Source organism: Leopardus geoffroyi, chromosome A2, assembly GCF_018350155.1.
Source record: "Leopardus geoffroyi isolate Oge1 chromosome A2, O.geoffroyi_Oge1_pat1.0, whole genome shotgun sequence".
In the NCBI taxonomy this organism is placed as follows: Eukaryota; Metazoa; Chordata; class Mammalia; order Carnivora; family Felidae; genus Leopardus; species Leopardus geoffroyi.
This window is the reverse complement of record NC_059331.1, coordinates 149,086,657-149,109,533: the sequence shown is the minus strand read 5'-3', so window position 1 is coordinate 149,109,533 and position 22,877 is coordinate 149,086,657. Positions and strand designations below refer to the sequence as shown.

The 22,877-nt window shown below is 38.5% G+C and overlaps 1 protein-coding gene across 2 annotated transcripts in view; it reads left to right on the top strand.

Moving 5' to 3' along the window:
- Nucleotides 1–22,877, top strand: part of CHCHD3 (coiled-coil-helix-coiled-coil-helix domain containing 3) — a 280,779-nt gene that overhangs the window by 172,553 nt on the left and 85,349 nt on the right. The window contains exons 5-6 of one of the 2 annotated variants that reach the window (XM_045495677.1): nucleotides 8,383–8,397; nucleotides 9,446–9,529. In XM_045495677.1, coding sequence (XP_045351633.1) covers nucleotides 8,383–8,397; nucleotides 9,446–9,529 — 99 coding nt within the window. The remainder of the gene's footprint in view (nucleotides 1–8,382; nucleotides 8,398–9,445; nucleotides 9,530–22,877) is intronic. The other variant, XM_045495678.1, reaches the window with a different exon arrangement.

Below are 22,877 nucleotides of genomic sequence, written 5' to 3'. Positions count from 1 at the left end.
ACACAGCATTCCTCTAATGGTCAGTCTTCGCCCTGGGGCTCCTCTTTGTCCTGGCCTTTTCGGAGCTTTTCTGAGAGCTACGCGGTTGTCTCCTTCCAACCTCACCTCGCACCACAGGTATCAGACCTACAGCATAGTCAGAGGCTCACTCTGCCACTCCTGCTCCCTCTCTCCTTTATCCTTCCCCCCCAGTACATCCCTCCTACTTCTGATCTGCCTCCGCGTCTGCATCCCAGTGGGCCTGAGCTGACATGGCATATCGGTGGTTTTGAAGACATGTTTAGAATATTCTGCATTAGCCTCACAGCAAATTTTAAAAATCTCTTTATGTTGGGTAGGGTTGAAAATAACTACAAATCGTTGACTAGTCACTTTTACATTGTCTTCCCTTCATGTCGAGCCAAAATGAAAAGAAATCCAGTCAGTGAGTGATGTCTGCTATCAAGAGCAAGGGTCCCAGAGCCAACTCGCTCCCAGACCTTGGGAATTCCCTCCGTCAACAAGGAACTTGGAGTCGGCTTGCTTCCTATAAAAGGAGCTGGGTAGTCTCTGGAGTTTGTTTCCAGCTCCAAATTCGAAATAGGTTATAAGAGGAGAGGTTGACCGCGGCCAATGGGTCCCAGTAATATACGCATTGAATCTAAATGTAAATTGAACAAACGCAAGTTAATACAAAGAAAAGGAAGTCAGAAGTTGGGCGGTAATTGCTTCCACGTTGTTGTCCAACTTAGGTGTCAGATCAGGGCCACCAAGTGTCTTGGCACAAATAGTGTGGCTCATGCAGCATCTCTGTGCTAGAGTGCTTCTGAGAGTTTTTAATCTCCGTGGTAAAACAGGATTATACCTAAGTGCCTGGAAATGGAAGTACTATTCCCCACAATGTGGAACAAGGAGATCGAGACATTGTAGTGGAACTACACTTTGCTCCTTTCTACTCTGGACCCCGTCAGATGTGGTCTGGAGTTAAGACCATGCTGCTCTTATATGCGATGGTAACACTCAGTGGTTTATAATGCCCATCTATTCTGCAGCTGGATTTGATAATAAAAGCCCCTTCGTGCTCTGAGCCGAGTAGTTTTCTTGAATATGGTCCCTTTCAAAAACTGCCTTTTCCTCTTTTGATGGTCATTCTGATCCTTTAAGTTTCTAAGCTTACTAATGATTCTGTGACATGAGGTTCTTATTTATTCATAGAACTTGGTCTTCTGGAACATCGTTTTCTATTCCGTTGCCAAATTTGATTCAGGTGGTCTTTTAGACTTGATGCATGTTTGCATTCACTTGTGTCTTTCGTAAACATGGGGTAGCTAGTGTCATTAGAAAAGATAAAGCTGCTTATTTAAGAATTCTGAAATCCTAACAGTTCATTTACTTTTGATTCAGCATTAGTTAGTGTTTCTTACGTGCTGGGTATCGTGATGAATGTTCTTTTTTCGAATGGGTGTTTGGGACCAGCATGGAATATACAGAACTGAACTGAGCAGGTGGTATATTTCAGTACTTTTCATGTTGAACTGTCATGTTGGTTTGTAACATTGAAAGTTGTAAATTATAATGGAATCATTATATACCTATTCTCAGGAATGATCTATAAAATATTTAACATCAGGTCTAGTGTTGTCATTGCCCAAGCGGAACACATGTTAAACAACTAGTACCAGTTCATGTCAACTGGATATCCATTCTGCCTGAACTGAACATCAGTTGCATGGATTCAAAAATTTTAGGTTATACGGGCGTTGATTCTGTTTATATAGGGAGCTATAGAAAAGACAGAACTTACATACTTATTTTATAAATTGCATACTTCAGAAATAAAGAATTCACAAATAAAAAATTACATTCCCAGTTTCCTTTCTCACTGAGATATTATTCATTACATGCATGTGAGCCATTCTTGTTGCTTTTATACATTATACCTTTGTGGTGCAACCCTGCCATGTTATAATGGGAGCAAGTCTCCACCTCAGTTTTATAATACAAACAGGTGTTTATTGAAGAAAAATGTATTAGCAATAATTGATACAAGCCATTCAGTAAAACTCAGTGGTCCCAGTTGTCTATTCTTTTAAGTTGTTTTATTTTCAGGACAAGGTTTACCTGGGGCAGACTAGGCTGCTTATGGTTGACTTTAGGCAGCCAACAATCCTCTTAAACCAGTGGTTCTCAACTGGGGCAGTTTTGGCAATGTCTGCAAACATGTTCGGTTGTCCCAGCTCAGAGTTGGAGTGGTACTGTTGGCACCATAGAAGCCAGGTATGCTACTAAACACATTCTGCGATGCGTAGGGCAGCTCTCCACTACAAAGAAGGATCTGGCCCAAAATGTCAGTAATGCCAAAGGTGAGAATCTCTGTCTTCAACCAATGCCTGGATAAAAGACTGTTAAGCGATTAAGCCTAAGGCACCATCCTTAAAGTTAGAGCTGTGTGCTGTTCTCATAAGCTCTCACTGTCTGATAACTGGTCACACCGCAGATGTAGGAGTGTCCTTCCATTAGCTAACCCTTGTATCTTTTTGAGCGTTCATTTTACGAACTAAAAAGAACTTATATCTGACATCATGCTAGTTAATGAACCACTTTCACTAATAAAATCTCATTTGCACCAGTCATTGTGCCAATTAGCAAACCATCATTACTGATCAAGGCATGCATGAGTGAAGCCCTTGTAGTACCCACCTCTATCTACTTTTTCAGCTTCCGATTTCGCACTTCCAGTAAGAATACTTGCTGACTGCTCCCGTTGTGTGTTCTTGAGTAGCATACTGGCAGCACCTGGTTCAGAGCTTAACCTAAGGAACACAGACACATGATGTCATACTGCGCATCTTGAAGTAAATCACAGATGCTGTGACAGAATTGCTCCCCAGAAGTGGTGTCTACTTACTTCCTCCAGTCTCTTCACCTCAGTGTACTTTTTTTCCATTTGAGCTACCATGTCCTGAGTGTTTTCCTTTGTGGAAGCTCCAGACCTAAGTTGAGCCAGAGATCCAGAGAGGAGTAAATCTCTTCCTAGACAGGGAGGAGGGTTTACAGTTGAGAGAGGGACAGTGGCTAAGTAAACATACATGATACAAGACAAACTCAAAAAACAGGGGCTATAAGGGGCAGCTGGCTAGTTCAGTCAGTGGAACATGTGACTCTTAATCTCGGGGTTGTGAGTTCAAGCCCCACATTGGGTGTAGAGATTACTTAAAAGTAAAATCTTAAAAAAAAAAAAAAAAAAGGCAAACAGGTGCCGTAAGAGACCTGCTGAAAGTTTTATTAGGTGCAAAAGTAGCAGAGGCAGCAGGGGGTGGGGAGGTGGGTATGACTTGGGAAAAGCTACATGAAGGAAGTAATATTAGAGAAGGATTTTAGAACATGGATGAGGCCTGAGGTGGCCATCGTGATTTAACAGAGTTGAATGGGTATATGGATTTCCTGACTCCCCACCAGGTGGACTACCTACTATGTCATAGTGGTAGTAAGTTCTGAAACTAGAAACATGGAGAAGTGTATAAGTAAAAAATTATTTTTCCTCTCTAAAGCTGTAGAAGAAAGCTTGTAAAATTGTTTCTGACTTCATCTAGCACTTAATTTTGCTTCTTTTGTTAACTACCATGTCCTGCACAACTACTAGGAGAGAACTGGAAGAATTTAAAGCCAAGCAACACTAGGTTGTTTTCTATTCTAAATTTCTGTACCTAATAACGTCCTCTCTTCACTCATGGTTGGCTTTACTTTTTAATTTCAAAAGCCACTTTGCCGGCATTTTGAAGAAAATAAGCAGATATGCCCAAAAGTGGAAGAGGACTTATTCATTAGGCTGTTTCCAGTATGTCCTTAGCATGAAAAAGCTGAAATGTAGACCAGAGTTCTTGAAACTCTTCTGGGGAAGACAAAACAGAAACAAATGGACCGATCAAGTCCTGGGGCCTGGATTTGAGTTCCAGATTTAGGATTAAGGAGTCTGTTGGAAGTCCTGGTCCGTATTCAATTTATGTTAGTGGACATAAGTGTAGTTTAACATTTCAAGCTGGGGTTTGGTCATAGCTCGTGCCTCTAAGTAGTCATTGAAAGGTGCTAAAGTTGATAATAGGTTGGGCATCACTCAAGTTAACCTAGATGAGTTACCCTTTTTGAAGGTCATCTTCTAATGTGGTTCGGAAAACAGCACTTTGTGTAATTCTTTGTTTATTAATGCCACTTGATAAAAGCTCAGTGAACCCTATGTAATTTCTCATTTATAACGGAAGTCTAGTATTCAGCTAATTGAACACATGGCTACTTTAATTATTTTGTTACGGCCAATTGATATTCTCAATGATCATGTTCCATAGCTTCTAAATGTATTATTACCTTACAGGTTTAGGTTCATCCCTGTTGGATATTTCAGTTCTCTCTTTGTTTTATGTCAGCATATAATTTTATTAGGTTCCTATATATTTTGTGTTCTGTGTAGGTTTGATGAGGAATAAAGCTCTTTTTTCTGCTCTTATTTGCCTATGTGAGTTATTACATAGATGGAGATTGATCTATGCCACAGATGATCCATATCATTGTGAAAGACTAAATCTTTCTCCATCCATTATATGTGTGTTTCAGATTTGTTACAAGATTTAGAATGATAGGAAATATAATTATAGGGATATCCTGGGTGCATTGATTTACAGTTGTTGCCTTTTCTCAATCCTGGTAATCTCTGGCTTCTTAGTATCAAATTGAGCAGGTACCTGCTTTGTTTTCTCCCTTGAGCAATTAAAATTGAACACTAGCGTTTCCAAGTACTTTGTCATTCAAAATATACGAGCTTTCCCTTAGTCCCAAACCTTTCCTTAACATGCCTTGTCCTTGATGTCCAAAGAAGAAGTACAACCTCTGAGCTAAGTGATTGTGATGTCACTGGGTTCTCAATGCCACGTACCCTGTGCCACATCTCAGTCCTCAGCAGCAACCAGGCCTAAGAAGGCTCAACTACTATGCCCAAAAGTTTTCGGTACGAAGAGTTACCTAGGAATGTACGGGGGAAGGTAAAGTTCCCACCACCACAATATGTTGTATCCAAAATCCCAGTTTTTACTTCTGTTGATCTTATTATATTCTTAGTCATAGTACCTTCAAATCCTTTCTGAAAAGAATCAAGTCTTAAGGAAGATAATATATGGGTACTTTATTTTGAAACTAGCTACCACCGAGTTTAAAACATTGAAATATTTATGTGTTGGGTTTCTTAAAGGAACCTTGATTTCCTTATTTTCTTTGTTTCTCTTGCATATGGGGTGCTCTAGTTTTCCATAATGATCCACTTAAGTTCTGTCATGTTTTCCCAAGTTCTGATCATGTTGTCCCAAATCCAACAGGATCTGAAAACTAATCAGCGTACATTTCTTGTAGTGAGAGGAATAATAGCAAACGAGATGAGGGGAAATTTTTTATATTCCTTTTTTTCTAAGAAATAATTCTGTAATAATGTTGCAATCCTCTTTGTTTTTATTTGTTCATTTACAATGATTCTCTGTTAGAGAGTTATACATAGAAGTTTTATTTCCTTGCACTTGGTTTACTGCTTTTTTTTGTAAGTTGAGTGTGATTCTCCATCCTTGGCAGCTATTAGCTTAGTCAATGTATTCTAGGCTTGTTTGAGTTTCAGGATTCATATTGTGTGACTTTCCCTCCCAGCATCACATTAACTGTTTCAAAGCAATGTGCTGTTCAGGTGTTGCAGCCATGTTTCTTGCTTTGTTGTTCTCCCCAGTGGCTCGCAAACTATTGATTCTGTTGGCTGTCTAGGGAAAGATTTGTGATGTTTGACTATAGTTTGGTGTTTTCGGGTCTTTGGAGGTAGTTCCTTTTTAGTGTGCATATCTGACCTTTTCACATGTTGCTTTAAATTTTTTCAAAGATTACATCTTAGAAAAGTGAATGAGGATATTGCTATACATCCTTTATGTTGCTTCTCAAAATTAAATTTGTTGGTGTATGTGGTCCTCAGTAGGTTCAAGCAATATATTTATAGTATTGAATTCTTTAGTGTTTTCTGAATAACCATAATGGAATAGCTATTACTTTTTTGTGTGTGTTTTTTAAAAAAGTCTCACTGTGCACTATACATGAACAAAAGAAACATTTAGTGCAAGTGTTTTAAGAACCATGGTGGGTACTGTCAAAAATTGAATGGGAGAGAGAATCAAGTGCTAGTACATTAAGGATTTTGTAGGTAAAATAATTTCCATGCTATAAATAATCGTTCAAGTTGTTAAAACAATTTGGTTGTTAATATAATTACTTAATACCTCACTCTTTGAGCTTCTCTATCATATTTTTCCATATCCTAGTCAGGGATACATGTATGTGATATTAATGTTTGAGAAGCATTTTTCTGATCACAGAAGTAATAATTGTTCGTAACAGGAAATTTGGAAAGTATAGGACAGTCCAAATAAAAAATATCCCACTATGCATATCATATTCACTGTTAACATCTTAGCATACTAAGATGGGTAGTTTTTTCCAAGTCTGTGTAACAAGGCGCTCAACTTTCCCTGTTCCTTCCTTAACCACAATTAGGAATTTCCCGTATGTGCTATTTTATGACCTGCTTTTTTCCCCCCACATAAAATTTTGAGTTAAAGAAAATTAACATTAATTTTTAGTGGCTCTCCATGTTTGGTCATTATAGCTGGACAAAATCTTTATAATCAATATCTTTGTGTTGGACCAAATCTTATTTACACAAACTTCTGTCGTTCCCAATTATTTGTTGCTTTAAATAATGTTGGCTGTATTTTCTTAGGTATAAATCCTTGTGTGCTTTTCTTAATATTTCCTGGGATTAAATATCTAGAATAAAATCAGCCAAGTGATAAACAGATGAATAATAGTAAAGACATATGTATGCATCCATCCATCCATATGTTTATATGTAGCTATTTTCATAAGTTTTAGTGTACTTAATTTGTGTACACTTTCTAATATTTATGTAGTTAAATTCATTCTTTGTGATATATAGTTCTATGAGTTTTGACGAACGCATGCAATTGTGTAACCACCACCACAAGCAAGAAGAGTACTTCTCTCACCTCAGACAATTCTCTCGTATGTCCTTTGACTATAAAGTATGTTTTTTTTTTAATTTGGAAAATATAAAAAAGCAAGAATAACTAGAAACCACTCATAAACCTACCATATAAGTTTTGTTGACATTTTGTTGAGTATCCTAGTTTTTTTCTTCCCTACCAGAAAAGAGATTATACTGTCCTTTCTGTTTATTATCTGTTTCTTTTTTTACTTAGTATATTTTGAGGATATTTTTATTTAACCATTAAAATGTTGTGGGTTTTTTTTTTTTTTTTTTTTGCTTTTTTGCAGTTCTATACAACTCTATCATGAACATCTTCATATATTGTCATAATTACTTAAATCCTAAAAACAGAGTTTAGATCTCAGTGAATATGTATATTTTAAAAACATTAGATTTTGTCAAATTGATTTAAAAAGGGGTTATACCAGATTACATTCTGATCAGTAGTGTCTGGAAGAGCCTATTTTCCTGTATCCTTGACATTTTTATTAGTACTTTATATTTTTGTCTGTTCAGTAAATGAATAATGGTATTTCATTATTTTAATTTTCATTGATTTCTCTTAGGCTTTGATTTTTACCCCATGTGTTTATTATTTGTATTTTTGTGTGTGAATTACCAGTGTAGGTCATTTGTTTGCGGCGGCGGGTGGGGGGGGAGGTACTTTTTAAACGTGTTCTGTGTTGTATTATCTTTAACTCTCAGTTACATGTTGAAATTTCTTTTCTTCTTTCTGTCATTTGCTTATTCATTTGGTTTAGTGATTTTTTTTTTTTTTTATGGTGGGTCTCATAAATCCATTCTTCTACATTTCCTGTATTCAATGTGTGTGTGTGTGTGTGTGTGTGTGTGTGTGTGTGTGTGTGTGTGTGTTGAATTTAGGAAGATCTTTTCTTTTTAGGTCATATAGTCATGCGTGTTTTCTTCATACTTAGCTTTGTTAAAAATTCTTTTCCTTGTTTACCTTTTCTTTTATATTCCTGACAGACTAGTCAGCTTTTTACTATGTTGCAACAAGGAGCCATAGATTATGTACTTTCATATTAGTATGTTGTGGCGCAATCTTAATGTTTGTTTTTATTTATTCATATGCTATCAAGTAGCAGGAACTTTTCATTGAAATCTTCTATTCAAACTGTAACAGCACAGTGACATTCAAATGCATTCCAAGTTAAGCAAGTCCTCTGATTTTTTTCCCCCCATTGCTTTCTTTGGTTTGCATCTCAGATATTATCTATCAGATTTCTTTGTGACATTAGGAAAAAATACTACTTGTATTGTTAAAAAGCTGTTGTTTGTTTGCTTTAAACATGCTGCAGGACATTGAAGACAAGGTAAGTAGTGAAGCAATGACCTATAAATGTGCAAAATGGGTACACTGAATCTAAGCCTCTAGGGGAAGTCACCCTTACCCAGGCTGAGCTAGGGGACACTTGATCGCCCTGCAAAATAATGTGCTGCATGGCACAAGGATGGGTGTGCCAGGATACATACTTGCTTAATATCTTAAAATTCCTATTCAAGTGTGTTTTCAGCATTCTACTGAACAAAAATATTAAAAACTTTTATCATTTGGGGTGATTTAGGGAGATCTGTTATCAGAGATAAAGATCACTTAAAATGTAATGATCAAGATACAAACAACAGTTTGAAAAATGCATTTCTTAACCTTGAAAAACATCCACAAGTAACTATCTTTATTTTTTCAAGTATCAAAAAATATTTTATTACATTTTTTTAATTTTGAAAAAAAATCTTATAAATTAGAAATGGGACGACCAAGTTTTAAAATTACCTTCACTATTTTTTATTTATTACTTTTAATTTTCAGTTATTCAAATAAACATTTACAGTAGTTTTTGCCCCTCCCTCCAAAGACAGTTGCTTCATAAGAAAGAAGATAGACCAATACATGTATTTATGTGCAGGTTTCAGTGTGTAATTTAAGCGTTCTCAAACATAAGATTTATGTAGAAAATGTCATACAGGCATTTTTGTTGTTCAGAAAAAAAAAAGAAAAAAGGTTAATAACCATGTAGCTTATGATCAGAATAAAATCTAAGTTTTATTGTAGAAAATATTTAAGAAAAATTTATTTTGAAATTACTCTTCGAAAGAAGTTAAATAAAATTGTCTGCTGTATTCTGATACTTTTGGACAAAGTAGGACACAGCTGTCACAGTAAAAAAAAATACAATGTAGACTCCTTTACATTTAAATACAGCAATCATCATCTTATTAATATTGTTCTGTGGCAGAGACCTAATAGATTGCAAAAATCTTCAGCTTTGTGTACTTATTTCTAATGTAATTTATACTTGACTTTTGCTTTGCTGTTGCTGCTTTTTCTTGATATAGTATATTCTTCATTTCTTTTTTTAGGCTAAGCAGCTGGAAGAGAAAGATCGAGTGATAAAGAAGCAGGATGCATTCTACAAAGAGCAGCTGGCTAGACTGGAGGAGAGGGTATGACTATTTCTTGTCATTGATTCTCTTCTCGTACCACATCTGCAGCTTTCCCATATGATTTATTTAAACATCAATAATTACAAATATAACTGTTTTCCTAGTTAACAAGTGGCCAGGAAGTGAAGATGCCAAGCAGGTAGATCATTCTCACAGGAAATATCATTTCTTCTTTGATTGCCTTGGGTGTGGTCATGTCATTGGCTCAATGAGGCATTTAGCACTCTGCAAACACCCTCATCTTTTTTTCTTAAGTGTTTAAAAAAAAATTTTTTTTAACGTTTATTTATTTTTGAGACAGAGAGAGACAGATCATGAATGGGGGAGGGTCAGAGAGAGGGTGACACAGAATCTGAAACAGGCTCCAGGCTCTGAGCTGTCAGCACAGAGCCCGACGCGGGGCTCGAACTCACGGACCGTGAGATCATGACCTGAGCCGAAGTCGGCTGTTTAACCGACTGAGCCACCCAGGCGCCCCTTTCCTTAAATGTATAGAAACTGCACTGCCTCCAGGTCAGATAGTAGAGTGCTACTCTTGTCTTTCTCAAACATTGTGCAAAGTTGAGTAGGTTCTTAGAAATGGTAGTGTTTTAAGGGGATATTATTGTCTTTATGAAATCTCAGTTTCCCTGCATTTGTGGCTAAGAAATGAATATCTCTTTTCAGAGTGGTGGCCAGGATGGGGCGCCTGGGTGGCTCAGTCAGTTGGGTGTTCCACTTCGGCTTGGGTCATGGTCTCGCGGTTCATGGGTTCGGGCCCCACATCGGGCTGTATGCTGACAGCTCAAAGCCTGGAGCCTGCTTCGGATTCTGTGTCTCCCTTTCAGCCCATTCCCCGCTCACACTCTATCTCTGGCTCTTTCTCAAAAATAGGTAAACATTTAGAGGGGAAAAAAAAAAAGTGGCGGGCAGGAGTTGAAACGTAGGACTTGGGGAGAAGAGTCAAGTGGAGTAGCTGAGGCAGTACCTCTAGTCAACATGGCCCCAGAGTTTGACAGAGATGTAGAGGAGGGAATTAAGGCTAAAACAGAAGGAGACCGTGGGTTTAAGAATGGGAGTTTGAGTACCTCATCAGTGCCCTTGTTCAGGAAAGTAGATTTATCTAGAATAATTTCATACATAGGTCATACAGAGCTAGCTTTCTCTTCCCTTTGATTGAGACTTCTAAAATTTGATTTGTTTAGAAAGGTGTTTAATAAGAAAGTAGATAAAATAAGAAATCTACTATTAAGCCCCATTCAGTACAATTATTTACATGTTAAGTATGTTCACCCATCTCTGTGTGTCACTAATCTGAGTGCTTCTTGCACACAGGGTTCATTTCCTCATTCATTGAGCAGCTATCTTCTTAAGCACCTAATAAGTGTCAGGCCCTGGTCCAGTGCCAGAGATATACTAGTAAAAAAAAAATGAACTAAACTTCTGCCTCAGGGAGCTTAAATTCAATTAGAATCCAATATATCTATTGAATGGCAGGTTGCAATAATATGGATGAGCAATAAAGCAGAGAAAAAAGGAGTCCCAGAGGCTAGGAGTGTTGGTGGGGATCTCGTGGAGAGGGAGGGCCTGTCTCATAGGTGGGTCTGCAGTAATGGGGAGCAAACCAGCACCAAGTAGGGGTATGCATGGCATGTTTGAAAAGCTAGAGGGTTTGTGAGTATGGGAGCCTTCTGGCTGCTGTCTTGGGCAAGAACTGATACAAGAGAGACCTAGTAAGATGTAATGGCAATAATTCAGAAAAGGGATAGTGATGGCTTGGGCCAGGCCACTAGCAGTAGAGGGAATGAAATGGGGTTGGATATTTCACAGGCAAAGCTGGTCACGTTTGCTGATGGTTTTGAACATGAGTGAAAGAACTCAAGGATACTCTAGATCTATGGCTTTTATACCTAGAGGGATGGATTTTCCATAGGGGAAGACTAACCAAAAATGGACCTGCATGTAGATGGTGGAGAAAATCAGGACTTTGATTTTAAATACTTAAAGTTTGGGGTATTTGTTAAGACATCCAAGTAGAGATGTGAAATAAGCATAGAGTGGAATGGCTTACAGCAGGAGGCAGCAGATTTTTCTCAGAAGGGCCAGTTAGGAAATATTTTAGGCTTTGCTGGCCATGTAATGGTTTCTGTCACGACTACCCCACTCTCGGTTCATTGCAGTGTGACAGCAGCCATAGCCAGTATGTCGCTGAACAAGTGTGATTGTATTCCACTCTATGGACACTGAAGTTTGAATTTCATGTAACTTTTGTATGTCATGAAATACTCTTTTTTTGATTGCGCCCACCCCCAATCATTTAAAAACCTAAAACCACTCTTAGGGCTATATAAAATAGATAGCAGGCTGGATTGGACCCATGAGTTATAGTCTACGGAACCCTGGTTCAGAGCACAGCCTGTGATGTCAGATGGCTCGGATTGAATTCACTGAGCAGACATTTACCTGCTGAGTTTTTGGGGACATGCTACTTAGAATTTCAGTTTCTTTAGCAGTAAAATGAGGATGTAACAGTACTTATCTCACTGATTTGTTAGGTGAGCTAATTCTCATAAAGCACCTATTGTAGTATCCAGCATAGAATACCTACTCAGCCAGTGGTAGATCTTATTTTACTTCCATATTTCCAGAGCACCATACTTGATAGTCGATGTTATTAGCAGGGTAAAATGCACCAGTGGTAATTTTTGAGGTGATTTATGTAGCATCTCCTTTTTCCCCACCCTGTGACAGTTGTCTTTGCCTTCAGGTTTTACTGTGCTAGGTACCTTTTGAATTTGTCATTGATCACTGTTGGGTACAAGAAAAGGCACTGAAAAATATTCACCCATTTCTCATAAGTCCACCAATTTGCTGGAGATAATTCAGTGATTAGTGTGAAGTACCTCTTGGTGCTCTTGCTCTTCGTGCGTGAAACTGACCTGCTTAGTGTGTAACTGTTGTTTTTGGCCTCAGGTTAGAACAAGCAGTGGTACATCAGATGGATATGGTACGGTGGGGTCAAATCATTGCGATCAGCATCTTCTTATATAGGAAAAAAATACATATGTTTTCTTTTTGAAGATAAGGCTGGAAAGTAGTTATTTAGGAATTTTACCTGAAAACTGGGAAGTATTGGTGAGCTTAGAAAAATCCTGGGGTGGAATAATCACATTACTATTAGTTAATACCTAATAACTCCAGACTAGACCAGGAGCCAGAAGGCACGGTGCTGTCATCTTGTTATTTGACAAGTCACCTAATTCTTCGGGTCTCTGGTTCTTCATCAATGAAGTGGGGATAATACTTCGTTACTTGTTCACGTTTGTGAGTTATTGAGGGAACCAGATAAGATGATGTATATAAAAGCTCTTTGAAAACTGGAAAATGATTAGCAAAAGCTGTTGCCATTAAAGAAAGCTACTTACTTTCCGTTGTGTACAAAATACTAAAAGTCATGAAATTACTTTAGTATTATTCAACTTTCTGCTGTCTTCTCCTATCTCTGTAAAATCCTGTTTACTATTGCCATTCCTCAAGTACCTACATTAATTTCATTCAACTAGATTTCTTCCAGGAATATTTGAGAGACATTTAGGTCTCCAATGATGAAGCATTTTCTAGGTTTAGTGCAGAAGACTGTAAAAAGAGTTCCCCTTGTATTGGGATGACAGTGAAAAGTGCAATGTCTAACCATTTCTATTAGAAGGTCTCCATACACTTCAGGTTAGAAGATATAAAAGTACTGAATCCAATAATGCATAATGTCAGAAAAATGATTATGATATTATGATCACTTGCAGAATCGTCTAACTTACTGTATGAAATCCAGACTGCCTGTGGTTTAAAAGTGGTTTAAGCACATGTCTTTATTCTAACCAAATGAGATGATGAAACCATAGACTAGATACTAGGTGGTGTATCATTACTGAAGAGGGAACATTGACCAGTCTTTCATAGAATCATTCCAAAAATGATCCCCTAACATCACTTTACCACCTACCTGTCAACTAGGTGAACACCATAACTGTCTACATTATCACTTTTTGACGACTCATCATCTTATTACTTGAACTGTTCATTTTCATGGACTTGATACAAATTTCTTTTGAGAGTATGAACCCAAGCCCCCTGAGCATGAGGAGCACATTTACTTCTATAATACAGCTTGCCTCTTTGATCTATTTCAATAAATTCTGTCAATTAGATAATTCCCAGGTGTGAATGGAGCTTTTTCCTCGCGCATGTCCATAGTGGTTAGTTCACTAGGAGTCTGAGATAACTTTCTCCTACCACTAACTCATGGGGAGGAATAAGTAAAAAAATAAAATAAGAATTTTTAAAAAATGTTTACTTTTTGAGCAGGGGGCAGAGAGAGAGGGAGAGGGAGAGAGAGAGAGAGAGAGAGAAAGAGAGAGAGAGAGAAAGAAAGAGAATGAATCTCAAGCAGGCCCTGCACTGTCAGTGCAGAGTCAGATGCCAGGCTCGATCCCAGGAACTGTGAGATCATGACCTGAGCTGAAATCAAGTCAGACGCTTAACCACCTGAGCCACCCAGGAGCCTCAGAATAAGTATAATTTAACTGGACACCAGTTCACCCTTCTTAGAACCAGTATTCCAAAACCAGCAACTCTCTATTGAGAAAGAAACTCAAAGCCATTTGAAAAGTCTTTCAAGTCCTTATTTCATTGGAAAGGTTGCTGGCTTTGTCAAACAACATTGAATATAGTTGTGAATTGAACTTCTATGTGAAAAGAACATGAAAGGGGTCACATTTAGGTATGTCACGTCATTGAAAGAGACTTGAACACTAACTCTGGTTGTTGATGCCAGAGACTTGGAGAATATTGATTCCTGATTGGTGATTTGATGAGAGGAAACCTAGGGCAGCTTTCAAAGCGAAGGTTCTTAAGTGTTTTTAGGAAGCTTTCAACAAATTGGTAAGGGAATTCTCCATAGTGTTTTATATACCTCTCTTCAAGGTGCCATATTCATGATAACTGTGGTAAGTTATCTGTTTTTATCTTGTAAATTCCTTCAGAGCAGAGGTAATTTTCTTGTCCCTGTATGTTCCACAACTCACGTAGGAGTTGAGTGAATGAATCCTAGATTTACTAAGCTTATACCATAAAATTATGTCTAAGCAATTAATGTATACTTTTTAACTATCCACCAAGTAAGTGGTCATCTTCATTAGTCATTTAAATTAATAGTATATATCTGTCCTCTGAGAATCATATTTAAGTTTGACTGCCTTAATACTATTTGTAGCATCATCATCATCATTATAGTAACTCAGAATAATGTTTTTCGAGTATTTACGTGTGCCAGACCCATTGCATGGACTATGTCATTTTATTCACACACACAGCACTATGAGGCTATCAATCCTGTTGTTTAGATGAAGGCCCTAAGGCTTCAAGTAATTTGCTGAAGAACATACAGCCAAAGCTTCTCAATCTGGGGCAGGTCCAACACCTTACCTTTTAGCTATTAGCCAGTATTAGCTTTAATATTTGTTAGTTCTACACTCATGAGTTAAATCCTGCTGGTTGGTTGTTCTTGGGGTGGTAAATTCATTCTTTTTGGCTTCTAATACAGTGCTTTTTGGTCCTGATGTTAAAATGTGATTAATGCTGCCTTATAAACTGCAAGGGTGTTAAGCATTCAAAATGCAGAATCTTCCCCCCAGGATTTGGTACTTCCCGGGGACATTTGGCCAAAAGGAAATACATAAAGTCAGTACTATTACCTACCAATTACAGCGTGATACCTCTAAGAGGTATTTTAATATCTAGTTGTGCTCCTTGTACTTCAAAGTAAGGAGTTCATAGTCATTCAAACAGTTTAAAAATGTTTTTGAACCATTCATCTGTATGTTCGTTGTGTTGCTATAGGAGAGTCATCTCATTCCATCTCTAGAAAGAAAACAGACTCTGTTACTGTTGATAAGCCGCTTTGATGGCCATTTCATTAGAATCTGGATCGCTTGTCTTCATGTTCTTCAGGGAAATGTGTATTTTCCAGTAGTCTGTTACCCCTATGTGGGGAGGGAAGCGAGAAGCAAGGCCAGGCCATAGTATGAGAGGGCAGAGTCCAGATTCCCCCAGAGATCTTCCAGCATGAAGGACCCCCTTCTGCCCAGGACATCTTGGAGATGTGAGTTCTTTGATGATTAGTGTGTCTTGCATGTCTAACTTCTCAATTATGAACTTGAATTGATTTGCTCTACTGAATCCACTTTGCTCCTGGCACTCGTAAGAATGGCGGGGTTTGGCACAGTGTGAAGAGAGCTATAAAAGCCCTGGTGAGCTGAGGAGCTGAGGGAGATCAGAGGGCTTAGTTAGCTACAGTTATAATGTTCAGAGCAACAGGGTAGGGGGATCTGTATTGCTCTCAGTTTATAGGCTCCTCCGGATTTCAGCAGCTATTTGCATACACACTGCAGTCAATCCCATACAATTAAGGAGAGGGAATTGTACAAGCTGGGCAAAAGAGAGCAATGCAAAGAGAATGGTGAAAAATAAATTGTCATTAAGAAGAAAAGTACTTCACTAGTTTGTCACCTGTGGAGAGAGTTACTAATTAAATTCTAAGGTCGTGCTTACTTACATCAAATGAGCAATTTTTAAAAGCCTTTTACTTATAGTGGGTGGCATATCTTCCATTGCATCATAAAGAGTTGGGCTCATCTGTATGATTAATTGGATTTTTTGATTGCTTGACTTCTTTGTCAATTAGTACCTCGGTTTCTCGTTTTCTTTGTGCAAAGCTTGGGGGAGAATAATGCCAACAATGACATTAAAGAGAAACGACAACAGAGCGGGTTATTGTCAGCCCAGTGTGCTCCTTATGGGAAGAAATTATTATGTATTTTTATTACCAGATGAAGTCTGTCATTATAAAAATACTTCATTGAGTGAAATTTGGTCAGCCTTTTGAAGGGATTAATATAGAATCAGAGATCAGCGCCATCTGAAATACTAAAACATAAACATTCTTTTTGGGTAGGAAGATAATTTAATAAAGTCAATTTATGGGATAAAAAAATTCTTTGGTAGTTTCACCCTCAAATGCTCCCTAAACAATCATCATTACCCATTCTAGGTCATATGGGTAGCTCATTTATATATACTAAATTTTATTGTGTGGGCTGCTTTGGCCATACGGTGTGACATAGCAAATTTAACACAATAGTTAAAAGCAAGTGCAACTTTGTGGTACATAACTAACTAGTTTGCGTTTGTCAACCTAGAGATCTATTTTTCCCTTGGCACCCTGAATTGTTGTACTGCCTTTCTCATTCATCTTGAAATCAGGACAGATTCCCTGTCGTCTGAAGTTACCCAGCGTTGCAGAAACAGAGTTCTCTGGTCCACGAGTTGGACACTGAAGGCAGTGGAAGCCAGTGAGTGACTCTTTTAATTGTAATGCCATCACACACGACAGAGGTTTTAGTAGTGGTTTACCTTGAGTTCCTCTTTTTTTTCTCATTAGCAAGTAATGATAATTCAACTAAATATACTTAGGTTTTAATTATTAGGTAGAGAAATTAATAAGGGTCAGTATCATTACAACTTTTGCTAATATAATTGACATAGTTCTTTATAATGTGGGTTCAAGGACCAAACCCTTTTATACTCTAAACTACCTCCCTAAAGGAAGCTTGTTGTTGCAAATACTCCAAAAGCAGCAAGCAGGAATGGAGGTTTTTGTTTTTGTTTTTGTTTTTTTTCTTCTGTTTTGTTCTCCTTGGGGGGAAGGGAGTGATCCACGCAAGATAGTGGGTATGGGGGTCTTATCCTTAGTTCATTATTCAACAAGTCCTTCAAACACTTTGGCTTTTCTGTTAACCTCTCTGAATTTCCTAATGGGAAATGTGATTTGGATAACCTTGAAATGCTTTTTAAATCTGGCTTTACGGTTATGCGACTTACATTCTTTTCTGGGGTGAGTCTGTTAAAAGTGCATCCCGTGAATATTATCCTTTTAACTGGAGCCAGTTTTTCTGTGCCTAACTTTAGAGGAAAGATTTGCAAATCACAGGATCAGCACTTAATTTGGGGCTCTATTTACCATGTAGGCTGTCAAGAAGTATTAACCTGAAGGTAAGATGAGAGCATGGAGTACAAAGCTATGAGCTGATGGCACACAGTACACCAGGTATTAAATAGCATTATCCATCCTGCTTGCTACAGTAAATAGGATTTCACCATTATGATGTGTCAGGGCTTTCAGTGAAATCAAATTTACAAGACACTAAACTGCCATCCTCTCTGCTGAGCAGCTTTATTCTGGGATCTTGCTTTCATATTAATCCTGTTGGTAGGAAATACTTGTACCAATTGTGCATGGAAATTATAATTTAATGATCTCTTCCTTTTCTCTATTCAGGGCTTAGAATGGACCACTGTGCTTTGCAGTGATAGCCCCAGGGCTCTGAGAAAGAGATAATACAGAGTTCAGCTTTAAAGCCCAGTATTGCCTTTTTGTGAGTGCTTGTAATGATCATAAGTGCTACGACGCCAACCATATGGGATGCGTACTTTCTCAACTCCTCACATTTCCTTTACCTTGTAAAAGACCATACCGTAAAATAATTAAATTCTGTTTACCATAACAGTTTTTTTAAAACGATATGCCACTTGAACGTGTAAAGACAAGGTAAGAAGGAAAGTGTTAGGAAATCCAGGGAAAATTAATTTCACTTTTAAAGATTTCTGTTTTGTGTGAGGAGGCTCAGCCAGGCTGTTTTATTTGTCAAACAATGAATACCCCTTTTCCTTTCTTTGGGATCTTTTCTTGCTATTGGTGAGAACCCTGCAGCCAGGAAGTCATCTTGTGTTTCCGGTTTATGTGATTGAAAATGGGCTGGACCTCTGAATCTTCTTTGCATCCAATTTCATAATTAGTGATTGTTTTGTTCCTTGGTATCTTGTTTATTTATAAATTTCAACCATACTCCATTTAGTTACACATAGTTATACCAGCCAATGTTTATTTTCCTGTTTCACTGACTGAGGAATTGAAATACACGAATATTAATTTTTTTTTAAAAGAAAATTGCAGGGCTGGTGTTAGGAAATGCTCTTGAATCCCAGTTTTATGTTCAGACCATGAGCCAGCTGTGCCTCTATAAGGGATTACATTTCAACACATTAGCTCCAGTTAGAAAGATCTATTTGGTCATTAAAACATTTGCAAATAATATTAGCTCATAACATCATCAATAAAGAAGTGCCCACATCTGAACTTGGCATATAAAGCAGGTTGGCACAGTAAGGGCAGCATTCAATAAAGGGAACCTAAATCCAATTTGGCCACAGAGACTAAGATAGGATTTTGATCTGGGTCATTCTTAGTCTGAATTTTCAGGGGCTAGAAGGAGTCCTTGTCATTTACCGTTGATTCAAAAACACCTTTGTTAAACCCCGCCGGTGAGCCAGGCGGTGTATGTAGGTATAGTGACGAATACAAATGGCACAACCACCCTTTGGCATCTGGTACAGAGCTTTTAATTGCCACAGCGGATCCAGGGAGACTATGCCAGACTATTATTTTCCAGAGCAGAGATGTTTTGTGAGGAGTAGCTGCCACTTTTGTCTCAGAGAGCTAAAGATCATGGGATTTAGAGGGGAATTTAGTGAGTTGGAGTGATCTATCAGGTTAAAGGCTCAGATAAAGACCCAGTGAACTGGTTACCTTCAATAGCTGTCTTTGAAAATAAATATTAAATATGTAAGTTACATGAAGACCAGAAGTACTTCCCCTTTGATCACCATGGCACATAGTAGGCACTAGCGAACTCTTCAAAATTAATGTGTTTGTCAAGAAGTGGGCTGGGTTCCACGGCCAAATAATTTTGAAGAATGTTAAGTTTAACTAGCTGAACAGATTTCTTTACTGTAGGCCTTGTCAGAGTTTATATACATCCAGAGCTTCCAAGATGAGGATGCTGCATGCCATGTTTCAGCATTATACTCAAGCCAGGGAATCTTTTTTTTCAGGAAACACTAGCTTATCCCAGCACACCATCTGAGATCTGCTGTGCCCTGCACAGTGCCGTTTCCTACAGTTTTGAGTCCTTCCTGATTTCCATCGTAGGACCCCAAAGTCAAGAGCCATAGTTTCATTAGTAGAGTTTCTAATTTGAAGACTTCTGAGGGCCTGCAGCCATCCTAGAATGGTCTGCCATTGCACTGTTGCAAAAGAGGAGACAGACGAGAAAGAGGCTGGAGGATTCTTAAGGTCCTCTGGAGTGGGAGTTGTTCACACTTTTAGTTCTCTTTATAACCATTAGTCTTTCTAAGAATCTTTAGCAAACTGTGCCTATAATTCTCAGTGTTGTGTTTATATTCACATTCATTATTCAGGCTTGCGTTATTCCAGTTCTGCAGACTTGGGAGTGAGCGGTAGTAGGGTTTCACTAGAGCGCTTCCATCTCTGGACCCAGAATCCTTGAGTGACGAATCAGGCAGGGGGTGCTGATGCCACCAAGAATCAAGGTCCAAATAGGAATTTTCTTTTCTTTCATAAAATGAATTAGGATGGTAATCAAATTAGATAAATATTTAATTACCTTTGCAGGCCTTTAAAAATCTTCCCACAAGTGTTTACACAGTTCTAGAGCTAGAAGACTAAGGACAAGATGTATTAACACCTTCCTTTCCTTCAGAGCCTTGAGTTTTCTGTGACCCTTCAGGAAGAGTTTATAGGACTGGCTAGTATTTGATGAGGAAGCTCTAGGTTTTGCTTGCCTAGGTCGGAAAATGTGGTCTTTGTATCCAGTGAGCTAAGCGGAATAAAGGTCAGTAGTCATGTGCTCTTAATTTCAGTTGCCTTCAGAGACAGTTGAAAACACGAGGTCCGGGGAGAATAATGTGGCCACGGTACTGTGCCCTTGCTATTTGTAGGTCTCACTTAAGATCCCTAAGAGCAGGAACCTTGTCTGTTCACTGTTGTATCCCCAGTCCCTGGAACAGTGCCTAACACATAGTAGGTGCTTTGTAAATCTTTGTTGAATAAATGAATGAATGAGTTTTCAGGAGGTAAAAGTCTTTAATATAAAAAACGATCATGTAGTTAAGATATTCATCTTCCAACTTACTTAGTGTCCACCTTACCTCAGGTTACACCTTATCCTGCATGTTTTCCTAGAGATTTGGGTGAGGGTCCTTCTGGTCCAGTCACACTAGTTACTGATATTAATACAACTGCACATCTTATTTATATAAAATTAAACATTGGTGTAGATACTACTTTTTGAGCAAAGTTTTGAAGTAAATTAAGTCATATTGCCTAAACAGTGTTCTTAGCCATTACTTTTTACATAGTTTTGAAGAGGAGGTAAACAGTTTTATCTACAAGCCCTGTCTTAAATAGAATGCCCAGCTTCATGTATTATCCCCAGACTTGGCTTTGGGTGAAAATGCTCTTTGGCCTATTGCACTGTGGACAGTGTTGGCCAAGAAATACGGTATCCATGTTGGTATCATCAGCAGCGTCCTTGAAACAGCTGTCATCTACTGAGGAGTTATTATTAGCCAGTCAGTGTATGAAAGGACTTAACACCATCCTTTTAATGCCAGCACAGACCCTTTGGGGAAGGTATTTTCTGTCTTCACCACCTGGTCTGTTGTTGATTTTGTTGTTGAGGCTCAGAGACCTCAAGTAACTTGCCTTGAGTTTCCCAGCGGTTGTAGCCAGGCCCTTCTCTTATCCTCATTAGTAGTCTTTTCTCTTGTGTGACCTGTGCTTTCTGGCCTTATATTCGTTATGCAGTTCCAGTCCCCTGCCCCTTGTTTTGAGAAGATTTTTGGTGGAAGTGGGCATGACACTTTTAGAGCCATTAGAGTTAAGGAGCAGGTTCTCAGCTGAGTCTCCCCTAGCATCTTTTGTTCTTGGCTTCTTTTATAAACTCTGCACCAGTAGGCTTACTTAATAGTGGATCACGTTCCACAGTAAAGAGAGATTGCGCCAGTTTCTTTTATAGGGCCTGATCAGATGCTGGATACAATTCGTCTGACGACGTACACAGACTAAATTGATAGGAGAGATGGCAAAAGGTCTGCAGATTGGGCCTTATTCCTTGGAGGATGGAGAGAAAGAAGGTGGTCTGAGAAATACTATGGGGAGAAGCATCCAGAAATCAAAGTTACATGCCAAGCTAGATCAGCCATGTAAGGGCAAGTCTTAGTGTGCTGGCAGCAAGGAGAGAACGGGATGTGGTGTCCCTTTCCAGCTCGCACTGCTACTTGGACACATTTTTCCCTGCCGTCTTCCTTTGCCGCAGCTCATTTTGCAGAATCATTTCTTTCTAGTACATCTCTGGTGAGGTAGCCCTTGAACCCTGTCTCCACAACAGCCCAGCTTTGTTATTTGCCCGCTAGTTAGATTGTATACATGTAGAATCCTGGGGCATAAACTTCCTGTAGATTTGGATCATGGTCACACAAATAGAAGTTTACTATCAATTTCCTTTCTCTAATTTAAGGCCAGAAATAGTCCTCCTATCGTAGAGCTATTTGAACTTCCAACTCAGTGGCTTCCTTAGACTCTTCTTCAGAATTAACCTGAGTAATTTCAATATTATAAATCTCAGAAATACACCATTCAGTAAACTACCCAGAAGCCATTTCTCCATTTCATCTCTCGTGATGGTCTCCATCTGCCGCTTCAGCGTTGCTCACTAGAAAATCTCCAAGCTTGCTGTCTCTCTGTACATTCTTCTACCCTGTGTTAGACATCCCCCTTTTAGGGGATGTCGAGCACCTACTGTGTGTCCAGGGGCCATGCATTGTAGGCACCTGAGATACACAGAGTGGCTGAATCCGACACAGTTCATCTCTTGTCTTTCCTCCTTGCCTGTTACCTCTTGTTAATATCAGTGTTTCTAGAGCTTAATCCCAGTGTGCTTCTGCCTTGCCCAGATGGACAGTATGTGATGTGGCACAGAGAGTGCAGACACAGGCAGGAGAAGGGTAGTTTAAGGTGGAGAATTGAGATCCTCAGGTTATCTCCTCCGGTAGGTAATCTGCGTGTTGAGATCTGTTTCTCCGCTTATCTCAGTGTCATTCACATAAAAATGTAACTAGAACTACAGCGAGTGTTTCTGTAGTTCAAAAAAAATAATACATAATAAATTGTGAATGGTCTATTCTTTCATGATATATTTGCTGTAAATTGTAGAAGTTTGGCAGACATTCCTAGAACTGTTTGTCAAAATTAAATAGCATGCATTTAAAGACAGAGATTGGCATTTCTCTTTTGGGTACATTAAAAAATTATGTATCATTTGGATGTGACCCTGAACTCGGTGCCCAGAAGAATAGTGCCAGAAAGACAAAAGAGTGTTTTAGTCTAAATAAAGGC